General features: G+C 43.1%; 2 protein-coding genes across 2 annotated transcripts in view; one reads left to right on the top strand and one right to left on the bottom strand.

Annotated features, from left to right (window-relative positions):
• Kcnk13 (potassium two pore domain channel subfamily K member 13) overlaps positions 1-15,875 on the top strand; it is a 91,164-nt gene that overhangs the window by 36,877 nt on the left and 38,412 nt on the right. The gene's annotated exons all lie outside the window — the stretch shown is intronic.
• Positions 15,017-15,817, bottom strand: LOC130882443 (60S ribosomal protein L7a-like). Its single transcript, XM_057782494.1, has one exon. It carries the CDS (start codon positions 15,815-15,817, stop codon positions 15,017-15,019), a length of 801 nt encoding a protein of 266 aa, XP_057638477.1.

Here is a 15,875-nt window from a genome sequence, read left to right as displayed (position 1 = left end):
GCTGAGTGTATGCTACATTTCATATCCACACAGCCAAGAAGCTCTCTTCTCTGTGCCTTCAATAGATGTAGTCAATTAACCCAGGGAAGGCTGAAGGGAGTTATTCCCGGCTACTCAGCCCAATTACTTTTTCTTTCCCAGCTGGGTCCTTTTTCTATTGATTTCGTATACTCTGGCAGCGGGAGAGGACAATTGAGGGACACAGAGAACCGGCCTTTTTTGCTGTCTCAGGACCAAGCAAAGAGAGTTTGACCGGTACATCTTTGGGAGAGGTCATTTGGGGGTGTTGAGACTCTCTGCCTCTGGATGCAAACATCCTTCTCCCTTACCACGGCGGCACTGTGCCTCAGATGGCTGAGTCACGGCAACGAAGCCGCTGTTCTTCTGTTCTGGCAGTGGCTTCCACATCACGTCTCATGAGAACACTTTTGCCTGCAAAAATACTACTGCGCTGTCCTCAGATGCGCGGACCTGGCTCATTGTTGTTGGGCTCCACCCTTGTCAAGCTGCCCTAAGTGAGTCTCTAGGCCACATTCCAACTTCCTGATGTCAGATCCGTGTCTCCCAGGGTGCTCAAAGGGATATGGGCTGTAGAAAAGTCAAAGAAAACTCAGACCATCCAGCCCAGCGGTTCTCAACCTGCGGGTTGCTAACATCAGAAAACACATATTTCTGATGGTCTTAGGAACCCCCAACCATAAATTTTATTTCTGTTGTAACTTCATGACTGTAATTTTGCTACTGAGTGGTTTCTTAGTTCCCAAGACCACTGGAAATACGTGTTTTCTGATGACCAGACCCACAGGTTGAGAACCACTGATCTAGCCTCATGATGAGTAGCATCTGCAAAGGAACAGACAAAGCCAGTGGATCAGGTAGTATTATGTTGTAAGAGAACCTCTGCAGAAAAGAGAATTTTTTTGAGTGAACAAGGGATTAAAGCCAGGGTGGGCCTCACACATACCAATCAATTGCTCTACCAAGCCTGACCCAACCTAAGAACTCTATTTAAATGAGAAAATATGTAAACAGTTTACCTGAAAATAATGGAATTTTTTTTTTAATTCAAGCAGCTTGTACTTACTAGTATTCCCCAAAGAGAATATTTTTTCAATAAAACTTCTTCAATGTTGGTCAAATTCAGATGAACATACATATTCACCAGGACAGAAAAAATTGGATTTGAACATTCAAAAATGATGGCTAACATTTTAACTAAATGCAATATACTATCTTAGGTTGGTCCGGAGCAGAAAAAAAAATGATATTGATGCTAACGAGGGTGAAATCTAACGTTTTGCTTTGTGTTTCAATTGTAACAAATGTATCATGTGTCATGGTAACATGACACATTAGAGGAGGTGGGAATGTTCTGTACTAGCTGAGATTGAAAACCATTCCCTAACATACAGCAGGTCCAAAATGTCCTATATCAAAAACAAAAGCAATACATTCATTGCTCTTAGCAGTTGGTCTCCCTGCCCTATGGAATCCATTGGTTGAGTCAGGTAATTCCCGATGGTTTCTTAAAGGATCATACCTCTTCATACGCCTGCCCAGACAGCTTTCATTTGCAAACCTTGACCTCCAGGGGCATAGTTGAGGCACATAGACCCCACTGCATGTTGATGTGGTCAAAGCAATGTCAACAATCTGGATGACTGCTTGTGGATCTTGGAAATTCTGGTTTAAATGATTTAGCATGGTCTCCAGGAATTTGAAACCTCTCTAGGTGTTCCTAGAATGCAGCCAAGGTTTGGGAACCATTATCAATAAAGCTCTACTTTCTGGTAGTCCTTGAAAAACCTGAGCAAGCTCTGCTTCGGAGGCAGCAGTCAGCCCCCATCCTCTTCCTAATGCACCCGTAATTGGGTATGGCACACACTGTCCACGGCAGGGGTTTGGACCTGTACTTCTCCATCTCTCCACCAGGAGGTACAGGCTCCTTTTTCTCTGGATTTCCTTTGTGTCTCAACCTTGAGAGAGAGGATTACTGGGTTCTTCTGGAACAAGGTGGTGATGCCCACCCTGAGAGGTCCTCTACTAGCTGGTTGTCTCAGTTCCAACTGTAGAGCAGCCTCTCAGCTGATTTTCTCTTGTGCTAAGTGACCCTCATGTTTCTGCAGATTCTTGCCTGTGCAGAACAAAGCTGTTTAAGTAGCAGCTACATGTGCCCTGGGGCAGAGCCAACTCTCTAGTTTGTGCTTACACTTGACATCCATCAAAGTCACTTGGCTTCTACCATCCCAGTGTGAGCTCTGGTGTCCACTTGGAATCATCTCTACAAACTACCAAGACTTGGTAGCTGGGGAGAGAGCTCGCCAGTCAACTGCTCATCCTACAAGCGTGAGGACCTGAGTTTGAATCCCAGTGCTCACATACAGGGCTGTGTGTAGTGGTATGTTCTCATAATCCCAGTACTGGGGAGACAGAGACAGGAGGGTCTCTAGAGCTCTCTGACCAGCCAGCCTCACTGAACTGGTGAACTCCATGTGTGAGAGACCCTAATCACAAAAACTGAGAAAGATGGCGCCCAAGGAACAACACTCAAGGTTGACCTCTGGCCGCCACCTCCATATCCACATGTAGTTTTTAACTGAGGCCGGAACTGGCCTCATTTCAGCTCCTCCATGGCAATGTTCCCCAGTGCAAAGGGAGCTTCATCTGTTTGTTCTTGGGGGGTTTCTTGATCTAGAGCAGCTGTGACGAAAGACCCACAGTCTTCAAGCTGCTGATGGAAGGGTGGTTGCTAGGAATCTGAGTTGTAGACATTCTTCAGATTATTCTGGAACAGCCAGGCCCCTACCAACAGTGTCTGAGCTTCTTTGGGTAATTTATCACCCCAGTACGTAAGAGCACCAGTTCAGAATGGGGACCCCTCAAGAAAAGCTGGTGTGGAACTTGTAAAGAACTCATGCTAGAACCTCATTCCTGGTGAGCTGGAGCCAGAGGGTCCAGGTGGCGCTGGACAATCATTTGTGTGTTTTACACACTCCCTGGGTGCAGAGTCCCAGGTGTCGGGTGGCTTTCCATGTAAAGGGCCAACTGGTAAACACTAGATTTGCACACCATATGGTCCCCGTTTCAGCTGTTCCACTATGCCATCATGGCCGAGAGCAGCTGGGGATTTACTTAGACGAATGTGCATGGCTGTGTTCCCAAAACACTTGATTTACAAAAATAGGTAGCAGGCTGACTTAGCTCGTGGGCCATGGTTTATTCATCCCAATAAAAAAATCACTTGGGGAGCTCTGAAATGTTTTTTCTCTGTGCTCAGGCCAATTAAATTAGGATCTCTGTGGGTGGTGCCAGGCATTGGCATTTGTTAAAAGCTTTTCAGGTGATTTTCAATGGGCCGGGATTAGGAACTATTGTGGTCATGCCCTGTCATGGCACAGATCGTTTGAAGAGCAGGGTCCCGCTCTGCAATGTTAAGCTTGCTCCAAAAGGCTTGCTGTTTTCTTCGTGGGATTTTCTTTTCATTAACTGGAAGGAGTCCAAGCGCATTCTTCTATGCCTGCCTTCCAGAACATATCTTTATTGAGATATGACATATATACAGCCAAACGTATCAATCCAAAGTACACCACTGGGTGAATCTGTGCCGCTGTTGCTTGTGCTCTTCACTGCTTTCTTGTAACTTCTCAGATCAAAATAAAAAACACTCAGAGGAGTCTTCTTCCTCTTCCAGCCTCCTAAAATTTCCAGAAACCTGGGCTTACAGTTCCAGAGGGATAAGAGTCTGTGTTGGTAGAACAGAGGCATGGAGGCATGAGCAGAAGTCACAAGCACTAAACAGAAAGTGGCAAACAAGGACTTGAATCTTTAAACTCTCAAAGCCCACCCCTAACATACTTCCTCCAGCAAAACCACACCTCCTGAACTGCCCAAACAGCACCACTAACTAGAGACCTAGTATTCAAGACTATATTCCAGAATATAGTCCACCATTGACATCAAGGTGGAGTTTAGAAGCTGCTGGCCATACTCACAGTCAAGAACAGAAAATGAATGCATGCTTGCTTAGAACTCAGATAGCTTTCTCTATTAGTATACAACCCAGAGCCCTAAACAGCGGAATGAGGCCATCCACCTTCAGGCTGTGTCTTCATCTCTCAGTTAACTAATCAAGACAAACCCTTGGAGACATGCCCACAGGCCAGCCTGATCTAGACGGCCCCTCACTGAGACTCTCTCTGGTGATTTCTAGGTTGTGTCAAGTTGACAGACCAGCATCTGGAAACACACAAGGGTTCCAATCTCTCCACATCCCCGGTAGCACATGTTTTCCTTTTTAAAATTCATAGCTATCCTAGTAGGTATGCATGGTATCTTACTGTGGTTGTAACATGGTTTCCTGGTCATTGATGATTTTGTGTGTCTTCTCAAATGTTTGTAGGCTGCCTGTACGTCTTCTGTAAGGGAAATTTTTTAATCATATCCTTCGTCTATTTTTAAATTCAGTTGTCTGCTGTTGTTCACGTGGATGCGTGTGTGCTATTGGGACATGTGTCATCCCAGGGAGAATAGCCAAGCGACCATTGCCAAGAGTTTCGGTCTCTGTTTCAGCCGCTTCTTTTTACTCAGAATAATCATCGAATCTATCTTGCGCTCATAAAAGTAGTTCCATAAAAAAAGCCTGGAGATGAGCCAGGGAAATATGGCTTTGGTTTTCTGGTGCCACCGGCAGAGTTGGCAGGCTTTTTATTTAGTCCTGTGCACTTTGTTCACGGCTTAGCATTTGGTGTCATTGAAATTCCTCCTCTTGCCACCAGTCACCCTTGTGAGGCTCATGGCTCTGATTAGCAGCACACAAGCTGCTCTGGCTGGGCAGAAGAGGGAAGGAAGTGAGCGAGAAGTGAAATCGGGGCAGCTGGGCAGCCACTCTTCTTGTTTTCAGTGCAGCTGAAGTGGCCATTTGGAGGGAGCATCTGTCCAAAGGCCGAAGAGAAGTTTTCATCACTGGGGTCTGTGCTCCTGCGGCAATGCAGCTCTGGGCCATCACAACTCGTGAACAGTAACTGTCAGGCTTTTGGTTCTTGTAACTCTTTAATGAATTTTAGGAAACTCACCCCCTCCCCCACACACGTACATACACATACCTTTTTTTAAGTTGCCAACCAGAATCTTAGCATGAAAATAATTGGTAGAATGGATTTTTAGGTACAAACACCTTTCTTTTAATTGAATCCAATAAAATTTTGTTAGCAAAGCAATGTGGTATCTATGAACCACTTGTAAAATATGTGAACAAACACTTTAACATAAATTTTATATTGTCTTATTTTCTTTTTGAGCCTGAATATCCTTCCATCTCTCCAGAAATTCATGCTGACACAGCGTGCTTTATACTTTTTTGTTGTTGGCACAATTACACTAGAAGACAAGTATAAGATAAAATTTATGTTTCGTAAAATTTTCCTGTGCTTATAAGGCTTATTTTTTTCTAAAAGACTTCTTTCTAATTGAGCAATTCCTCACTCAATAGCAGTGATCAAAATCATACGAATATCTGGATACTTACTTGAAAAATGAAATTTCATTGGGAATACAATCCCTGCAAGAGTTTTGCAACTTTTCTACTTGATATATTATTAACTGGCCACTTTCGAAGTTAGGTTTTGGTTCAATTTTATTCCTATTTTCCACCTAACAAGGCTTGTTAGATAAATGGGCCACTGAGGATGGAAAGTGACTTTGTTTAACGATGCCACTCAATTCACTGAGTACCTTCTGAGTGTCGCACATCCTGAATAATGTCCCCTTATATGTCTACATCCTAGTGCTTAAAAGATGTCTGAGTGATGGTTTCTATTGCTGTGAAGCGGCATCTTGATCACAGCAACTCTTACAAAGAAAACATTGAATTAGATAGCTCGCTTATACTTTTAGAGATTCAGTCCATTATCATCATGGCAGGGATCATGGCAGCATGCAGGCAGACATGATGGGGGGGGGTGGCTAAGAGTCCTACATCTTGCAGGCAACAAGAAGTCAACTGAGATAATTGGATGGTACTCTAAACAGAAGAAACCTTAAAGCCCATCCCCACAATGACACACTTCCTCTGACAAAGCCATACCCACTCCAACAAAGTCACACCTCCTACCAGTGCCAATTGGCTCCTAATGGAAGTCAATTGCTTTCAAACTGCAACCCATGTGAATAGGAATAGAAGGTGCTGTCAGAAATAATCAAGGACCCTGGAATAGGGAGAGAGTCCTGGATTATCCTGTGAGCCTGGGACAATCACAAGAACATCAGCCAAGAGTCAGAGTCAGAGGTGGGTGTCAGGACAGGAGCAGAGAGGCAGGTCTGAAGATTGGTCATTGATAGCTTGAAGATGGAGACAGGGGTCATGAGCCGAGGGATATAAGGAAAGCAGCCGGATTAGTTCCTTTAATAGCGGTGTCATCAACACCATGGCCAAGGCAACTAGTAGAAAGAAAGTTTATTTGCACTTGGGTTCCAGAAGAATGAGTCTATTGTGGCAGGGAAATTTAGTAGTGAGAGGGGGGATCCAACATCTGGAATAGCTGATAACTCACGTCTCAAGTCATAAGCAGGAAACAAAGAGCACAAACTGAAATGGCACATGACTTTTGAGATCTCAAATCCTACCCTCAGTGACACACATCCTCCAACAAAGTCACACCTCCTAAACTTTCCCAAGCAGCACTGTTATCTGGGGACTGAGTATTGAGCACCTGGGCCTACAAGACACACTCATTCAAACCACCCCAAGAGTCCTTCTTCAGCACCTCCAAAACAATCAGTCCTGCTGACCCCTTAACTTTAGCGCAGGAAAACTGGGTTTGGGGCTTCTAAACCTCCAAATCATTACCTGCCCTCCAAAATATGTTGCTTTTGTATTTGTTAGAGAAGACAAAGTATCAGATACAAGAGCATGTCCTGCTAGTGCAAAGACGAGAAGCCACATGGGGAGTCCCTGCTCTGAGACAAATATCAGCCAGAGAAGAAGAACCTCTTGAGAGCCATGCAAGCACGGAGACTGTGGCAAGTGATGGCGTGTAATTCAGAATAACTGACAGTAAGATTTCAGATGGAACTCCTCAAAAAATATTAAGTGGGGTGATGGGCAGCTTTGTCGGCTTGGTTGAACCCTTCCATAATAGCTGTATGCACCACATTGCAGCCCATAGATATGCACTTGGATTCATCATTTTCAAATAATATTAATTTAAGATAAACATACAAGGGGAGCTATAAAGGGAAAGAGGTGGCTTAAAGGAATGAGGGAACCAGGAACAGAATAGGGTAATAGGAGAAAAGAAAGACAAAAAAAAAAAAAAAAAACACACACAGGCTTTCTCCCTGAACAATCTAAACATACACAGAAGGGAGTCTGCTTTCAGGGATGAGGGAAGCAATGAGGATGGAGAAGAGACAGGACGGAGGATGCAGCAGTGTGTGTATGTGTGTGTGTGTGTGTGTGAAAATGTTGCACTACATCCATTATCATGTGTGCTAACTCGAAGCTCATATAAAATTTAAAAGGAGAATATTGATTTAAATAATTGAGGTACTAATTAAAGAATTAGAGGCCACAACCTTCATGGGAGGAAGAGAGCCCAGGTAACCCGGAAATGACCCCCCCAATCCACATGTCCTCCCTCATTGTGAGGGAGCGGGAAATGCAGGCTTTGTTCTAAGTGGACAAGTGCCTGGTTTCTTCTTCGGGAGGTCCTCCCATGAGAAGAGGAGGATGTATTCGGAAGGAAGGACAATGCTAAAGGTTGCATCTTGACTCTCCCCCAATAGCCTGTGTGTTCAAAGCTTCATTCCTGGAACCTGTTGGTGGCTCATGGCTCCTCAGAGGCATGACCTCTAAGGGGACCATGGGGTTCCAACCTGTTTCTTTTGATCCATGACCATCAGGCGAGGGGCTTTGCTCCTCCAGCTGCTCCCACACACCCAAAGCAATGGAGCCAACTGATCATGGGTTAGAACCTTTGAAATAAACCTTCTGACTTTATAAGCTGATCGTCTGGGGTGTTTTGTGACAGTGATGGAGACCGGCCGACGGGCTAGCTCTGGTTTGGAAGCTGTTACAGTTGTTGGAGGAAGACAGTGATGGCACTAGCTATAGATTACTGGGCTGAATGTGGGAGTTTTGCAGCCCTTTCTCAACAGGGCTTGAAGCACTAGCGTGACGTTGAGAGCAGAAAGAACAAGCTCATGCCTAGACTCCTGGCTCACTACAGAGCGAGAACTTCCACGTGGAGTGTGCTGGAAAGTGTACGATGGTATATGCCCATTATCAGAGCTGTGGGCTTATGTAAATATTGGCTTTCATGGCCAAGTTTCTGTTAAGTCAATTAAGACGAGTGTTTTGTTAAAGGGGAAGGAGACAAGTTGCTGAACCACACTCGGCAGCTTCTGCCCTTTGCTCCCGTTAACACCGATGTTTCCTAAAGATGTGTCTCACACCCACACCAGGAAAGCCTGGGGCAGGATGCCACTATGCCACGGTCACATTAAATGGCATCTGATCACTTAATGTACTGTGAAGGGAAAGCTGGAACCCTCAGCAAAATGAGCCCTCGGCCCTGTTTCTGCTGTTTGTCGTTGGTTATTTTCCACTCGTTGTATTTTATTTCCCCACATAATAAATGTGTGTGTGTTCACTTCAGAACCAATGTCAGAGAAGTGAAAGGAGAAGGGGGACTTCCGTCCACTGACTCACTGCCCACGTCTTTGCTTCACTATCACGTGATCGGAATCCTTTCAGCTTGCTCACTCACGCTCTCTCGTTCACTTCTAACCTGTATGTGTGTGTCTTTTTTAATGTAAGCACCATCTCCAAATATCTTCCACATTATCAGCTCCCTCATAGTCCGTGACAGACAGGCGTGTACCACATTTCTTTGCCCCTCTCCAGATGGAACATTGAAACTGGAGCTGGCCCCCACTGTCACATAGAGTGTTATGAGTAATGGAATTCTGAATAAAGCTGTTTCGGGATAAAGCATTTTCTCTTCAGAACTGAGTAGCAGAAGTGAAATATCTGAATATTAGGGTGTACAAACATGGCACACGCGTGAACACACACACACACCATAGCTGAGCTGATGGAAAAATTAATTTATGAGGGTGGACTTACCAATATAGATGGCTTACTGCCTAGGCTAGCCTCAAACTCCAGTCATCCTAACTTCTTGAATGGTGGAATCACAAGTGTGAATCACTGTGCCTGGCATAGATATGAATGGTTTTTTTTGGGGGGGGGTCTTTTTGTTTTTATTTTATTTATTTATTTATTATTTTAATAAGAAAACAAACCATCCTTTCCCATCATACACACCAACCCAAGCTCCCACTCCCTTCCCTCCTCCCACTCCCTCCACATACCCTCCCTCCCCACCCCCATCCACTACATCTAGGCTGAGCAAGGCATCCCTCCAAAGAGAATAGGCTCCCAAAAAGCCAGTACATGCAGTAGGGATAAATTCTGGTACCACTGCCAGTGCCCCCTCAGTCTGCCCCAGCTATCAACCACATTCAGAGGGACTGGTTTGGTCCCATGCTTGTTCCTTCCCAGTCTGACTGGAGTTGGTGAGCTACCATTAACTCAGGTAGCCTGTTTCAGTGGGTGAACCCATCATGGTCTTGATCTCTTTGCTCATATTCTCATTCTTCCCACTCTTCAACTTGACTTTGGGAGTTCAGTTCAGTGTTTTGATGTGGGTCTCTGCCTCTGTTTCCATCAATTGCTGGATGAAGGATCTATGGGGATATTTAAGATATTCATCAGTCTGACTACAGGGCAAGTCAAGATTGGGCCCCCTCTCCGCTATTTCTTAGGGTCTTAGCTGGGGTCATCCTTGTGGATTCCTGGGAATTTCTCTAGAGCCAGGTTTCTTGCTAACCCTATAATGGCTCCCTCGGTCAAGATATGTCTTACCTTGCTCTCATCTCTGTTCCCCTCCATCTTAACCATTCCCTCCCCCCTCTCCTTTACTTCTCCCCCTCCACCCTCCCTTCTTTTCTGACTCCCATGCTCCCAATTTGTCAGGCGATCTTGTCTGTTTCACTTTCCAGGTGGATCTATATATGTTTTTCTTAGGGTTCACCTTATTACTTAGCTTCTCTAGGATCATGAACCTATGCTCAATATCCTTTGCTTATAGTTAGTATCCACTTATGAGTGAGTACAAACAATATTCATCTTTTTGGGTCTGGGTTACCTCATTCAGGATAGTGTTTTCTAATTCCATCCATTTGCTTGCAAAATTCAAGGTGTCATTGTTTTTTTTTTACTGCTGAATAGTACTCTAATGTGTAAATGAGCCACATTTTCTTTATCCATTCTTTGGTTGAGGGGCATCTAGGTTGTTTCCAGGTTCTGGCTATTCAAATAATGCTGTTATGAACATAGTTGAAAAATGCCTTTGTAGTATGATTGAGCATCTTTCGGCTATATGACCAAGAGTGGTATTGCTGGATCCTGGGATAGGTTGATTCCCAATTTTCTGAGAAATAGCCATACTTATTTCCAAAGTGGTTGTACAAGTTTGCATTCCCACCAGCAATGGATGAGCGTTCTCTTACTCCACATCCTCTCCAGCATAAGCTATCATTGGTGTTTTTTATCTTAACCGTTCTGACTGCTGTCAGATGGTATCTCAGAGTTGTTTTGATTTGCATTTCACTGATGGCTAAAGATGTTGAACATTTCCTTAAGAATCTTTTGTCCATTTGAGATTCTTCTGTTGAGAATTCTCTGTTTAGTTCTGTATCCCATTTTAATTGGGTTATTTAGAATTTTGATGTCTATTCTCTTTAGTTCTTTATATATTTTGGAGATCAGTCCTTTGTCTGATGTAGGGTTGGTGAAGATCTTTTCCCATTCAGTAGGCTGTCTTTTTGTCTTATTGACTGTGTCCTTTTCTTTACAGAAGCTTCTCAGTTTCAGGAGGTCCCATTTATTTATTGTTGCTCTCAGTATCTGTGCAACTAGGGTTATATTTAGGAAGTGGTCTCCTGTGCCCACGCATTGAAGGTTACTACCCACTTCCTCTTCTATCAGGTTCAATGTGGTCAGATTTATCCATTTGGACTTGAGTTTTGTGCATGGGGATAGATGTGGATCTATTTTAATTCTTCTACATGTTGACATCAAGTTATACCAGTATCATTTGTTGAAGATATTTTCTTTTTTCCATTGTATAATTTTAGCTTCTTTGTCAAAAATCAGGTGTTCATAAATGTTGAATTTATATCCGGGTCTTCGATTTGATTCCATTGGTCAGCCTCTCTGTTTTTATGCAGTACCAAGCTGTTTTCATTACTGTAGCTCTGCAATAGAGCTTGATGTCAGGGATAGGGGTGCCTCTGGAGGTTCCTTTATTGTACAGGATTGTTTCGGCTATCCTGGGTTTTTTGTTTTTCCATATGAAGTTGATTGTTGTTCTTTCAAGGTCTATGAAGAATTATGTTGAGATTTTGATAGGGATTGCATTGAATCTATAGATTGCTTTTGGTAGGATTGCCATTTTTACTATGTTAATTCCACCTACCCAAGAGCATGGGAGACCTTTCCATTTTCTGGTATCTTCTTCAATTTCTTTCTTCAAAGACTTAAAGTTCTTGTCAAATAGGTCTTTCACTGCTTTGGTTAATGTTACCCCAAGATATTGTATGTTATTTGTGACTATTGTGAAAGGTGATGCTTCTCTGATTTCCCTCTCAGCTTCTTTATCAGTTGTATATAGGAGGGATACTGGTTTTTTAGTTGATCTTGTATCCTGCCTCATCACTGAAAGTATTTATCAGCTGTAGGAGTTCTCTGGTAGAGTTTTGGGGGTCATATATACATATATATATATATATATATATATTATCATATCATCTGCAAATAATGAAATGTTGACTTCTTCCTTTCCAATTTGAATCCTCTTGATCTCCTTTTGTTGTCTTATTGCTATAGTAAAAACCTCAAGAGCTACGTTGAAGAGATATGGAGATAGTGAACAGCCTTGTCTTTTTCCTGATTTTAGTGGAATCACTTTGAGTTTCTCTCCATTTAATTTGGTGTTGTCTGTCGGCTTGCTATATATTGCTTTTATTATATTTATGTATGTTCCTTGTAACAGTGATCTCTCCAAGACCTTTATCATGAAGGGGTGTTGGATTTTGTCAAATACTTTTTCAGCATCTAATAAAATGATTTTATGGTTTTTTTCTTTCAGTTTATTTATATGATGAATTACATTGATAGATTTTCATATATTGAACCAGCCCTGCATCTCTGGGATGAAGCCAACTTGATCATGGTTTTATGATTTTTTTATGTGTTCTTAGATTTGGTTTACCAGTATTTTATTGAGTATTTTTGCACTCATGTTCATGAGTGAGATTGGTCTGTAATTTTCTTTCTTGGTTGAGTCTTTGTGTGGTTTTGGTATCAGGGTAACTATAGCTTCATAAAAATAATTTGGCAATGATTCTTCTGTTTCTATTATATAGAACACTTTGAGGAACATAGGCATTAGTTCTTCTTGGAAGTTCTAGTAGAATTATGCACTAAAATCATCCAGTCCTGAGCTTTTTGTTGTTGTTGTTGTTGGGAGGTTTTTGATGACACCTTCTATTTCCTTGCAGGTTATAGGTCTATTTAAATTGCTCACCTGGTCTTGATTTAATTTTGGTATATGGTGTCTATCTAGAAAATTGTCCATTTCTTTTACATTTTCCAATTTTGTGGAGTACAGATTTTTTTGTAGTATGACCTAATGATTCTCTGATTTCCTCAGTGTCTATTGTTAAGTTCCCATTTTCATTTCTGATTTTGTTAATTTGGATGTTCTCTCTGACTTTTGATTAGTTTGGATAAGGGTTTGTCTATCTTGTTGATTTTCTCTTTGTTTCATTGATTCTTTGGATTGTTTTCTTTGTTTTGATTTTGTTGATTTCAGCCCTCAATTTGGTTATTTCCTGTCTTCTATGCTTCCTGGGTGAGTTTGCTTCTTTTTTTCTAGAGCCTTCAGGTGTGCTTTTAAGTCACTAATGTGAGCTTTTTCCATTTTCTTTATGTGGGCACTTAGTGCTATGAACTTTCTTCTTAGCACTGCTTTCATAGTGCCCCATAGGTTTGGATACATTGTGCATTCATTTTCGTTGATTTCTAGGGAGTCTTTAATTTTGTGCTTTATTTCTTCCTTGACCCAGGGGTGGTTCAGTAGTTCACTGTTCAATTTCCATGAGTTTGTAGGCTTTCCGAGAGTAGTATTGTTGTTAAATTCAAACTTTAATCCATGGTGATTCAATAAGACACAGGGTTATTCCAGATCTTTTGTATCTGTGGAGGTTTGCTTTGTTACCGAGTGTGTGATCAATTTTAGAGAAGGTTCCATGAGGTGCTGTGTATTTTGTTCTGTTTGTGTCTGAGACATCTTCATTCCTAGGTCAGCCTCTCTTCACTGTCTCTCATCTTGCTTCCTGTCACCATGGGCTCTCTGTGTGTGGGCTACAGTATGACACATCACAGGCTCTTTAGTGTTGGGTGAATGAATAATTCAGACAAGCAGTGGGATCTTGGTGTGGGACAATTCTGTATTCTATCATGTTTTAAATAAACGCTGATTGGCCATGAAGGAAGTATAGGTAGGACAACCAGACAGGAAGTAAAGGTGGAGCAATGAGAACAGGAGAATGCTAAAAAGGAGAAAGCCCATTGCTCCCCAGTCCTGTCCAGACCACAGAAGAAGTAGGATGTGACCTGCCCCACTGAAAAATGTACTGAGCCATGTGGCTAAACATATACTAGAATAACTGGCTAATCATAAGTTATAAGCACTAATATGAAGCCTGAGCTAATGGGCCAATCAGTTTATAACTTAGGGAGACCTCTGTGTGATTTTCTTTGGGGCTTGCCGGCTGTGGGAACTAGGAAGGACAGAAACTCCAACAAGCCAGCCCTCATGTTACAGGATCTAAGCAGGCAGCTCTGGAAATGAACCTCTCAGGAGATGGGGGCCCACAAGAAGGCAAGACAAGGGAATCCTTCACTTGATTCCATTTTCTTCAGCATTCTGCCTGTTCTTGGAGGCCATACACTTGTCTAGGCTAGTTGTTCCCTTTAGAATCATATAGAACGTTCTCTCTCTTGCAGAGCATTTTTACTAACTTGGTCTAAACTTCCCCGTTTTCCTCTTTTAAAACTTACTATTTGGACCAGATCTCACAAGTGCACTATGAATGCTTCTCATAAGATGTATACCCATAGACTCACTACCAGTTCAAGGATGTGGATTCTGCCATCACCATCAGATCCCTCCTGTGCTTCTTCCCTATCTGTCCCCACACCCCCTTCAGGAGAGAAGCCCATGAGGTTATTACACCCCAGTTTTCCAAAACTGACACTTCAGTTACATATGTGTATAACTGTAAGTAATGCATTGTTTCATTTGGGGCTTTGACATTCACAGAAAGCATTTGAACTTAGTCAATGGCCAGCTTCTTGCACAGCCTTAATGCTGTGCTTCTAAGATCCATTTACACTGTGTTCAAGCCATGCTGTGTTCATTTATTCCTGTGTCTATGTCATGTATTGTCATTGGACATTTCATAGTTCGCCAGGTTGTTCTTAATTCAGAACACTGGGTTTTTTCGTGATGTTCACACTACAGTGAACATTCTTAGAGAGTGTCTCCTTAGTGCACATATTTAAGTGTTCTCTGGTGTGATGGCTCTTAAGTGTGAGCGCCTATCAGAATTCTCAGGAGCCCAGTGTTCTATACCCAATTCTGTAGGCATGGGATGAGGCTAAAGATTGAGTTTCTAGTACAGTTCCAGGTGGTGCAGTTTTACTGGAGCAGGGCCTTTTGAGAGCCACAGTCTCAGAATCAATACCTAGGAGTGGACTAACTGGGATGTAGGGATGTACATGCTTCATATAATAAGATAATGTCCAGGGCTGAGGAGATGGCTCAGAAAAGCACTTTTTTTGGAAGTTTTGTAATTATATTTATGTACATAAAACTAAGCAGTACATTTAACCCAGTTTAGTGGTGAGTTCTTTGGCCTTTGCCTTTTCCAGCTTGGCAATTTGAGCCACAGATTTAGGACCCAGGACGTTGCCTCCCCAGTGGTGGCGGATCTCATCATATCTGTCATTGTAATTGGTCCTAATAGCTTCCACTAGCTTGGCCAGAGCACCCTTGTCTTCTGAGTTAACCTGTGTGAAGGCAACAGTGGTGCACGTCTTCCTATGGACCAGTCGCCCCAGCCTGGCCGTTCCCTTGATGATGCAGTAGGGGACCCCCATCTTGCGACACAGGGCAGGCAGGAAGACCACCAGCTCAATGGAGTCTACATTGTGGGCAATCACCACCAGCTGAGCCTTCTTGTTCTCTACCAAAGTGGTGACTGTATTGACGCCCGCTCGAAGGACAGGTGGTCTCTTAGTTGGGACATCCTCTTTCCCAGCAGCTTTCTTCTCAGCACGGGCCAGCAGCCTTTGCTTCTTCTCCTGCTTGGTCTCTGGCCTGTACTTGTGGGCAAGTTTAAGCAACTGGGTAGCTGTTTGCCGGTCCAGGGCCTGGGTGAACTCGTTAATGGCAGGAGGAACTCTGAGGTGCTTATAGAGGATGGCCCTCTGCCGCTGCAGCCTAATGTAGCGGGGCCATTTGACAAAGCTTGTAATATCTCTCTTGGGCTGGATGTCCTGCCCAATGCCAAAGTTCTTAGGCCTCTTCTCAAGCAAAGGATTCACCACCTTCTTAGCCTCTTGCTTCTTCACGATGGTGGGGGCCGGGGCCACCTTCTTCCCCTTGGCCTTCTTTCCCTTGGGCATCTTGTCGGGCTGGAGGAGAGAGCAGAAAAACACATCTTGTGTGACCACAAGGACCTGA

The sequence above is a fragment of the Chionomys nivalis genome, chromosome 10, assembly GCF_950005125.1.
Source record: "Chionomys nivalis chromosome 10, mChiNiv1.1, whole genome shotgun sequence".
Taxonomy (NCBI): domain Eukaryota; kingdom Metazoa; phylum Chordata; class Mammalia; order Rodentia; family Cricetidae; genus Chionomys; species Chionomys nivalis.
Note: the sequence above shows the minus strand (reverse complement) of the source record. Positions and strands in the feature narration are given on the sequence as shown.

Bases quoted from the DNA above. Each gene is read 5' to 3' on its own strand.
- LOC130882443 (XM_057782494.1), bottom strand. From the start codon at position 15,817: ATGCCCAAGGGAAAGAAGGCCAAGGGGAAGAAGGTGGCCCCGGCCCCC.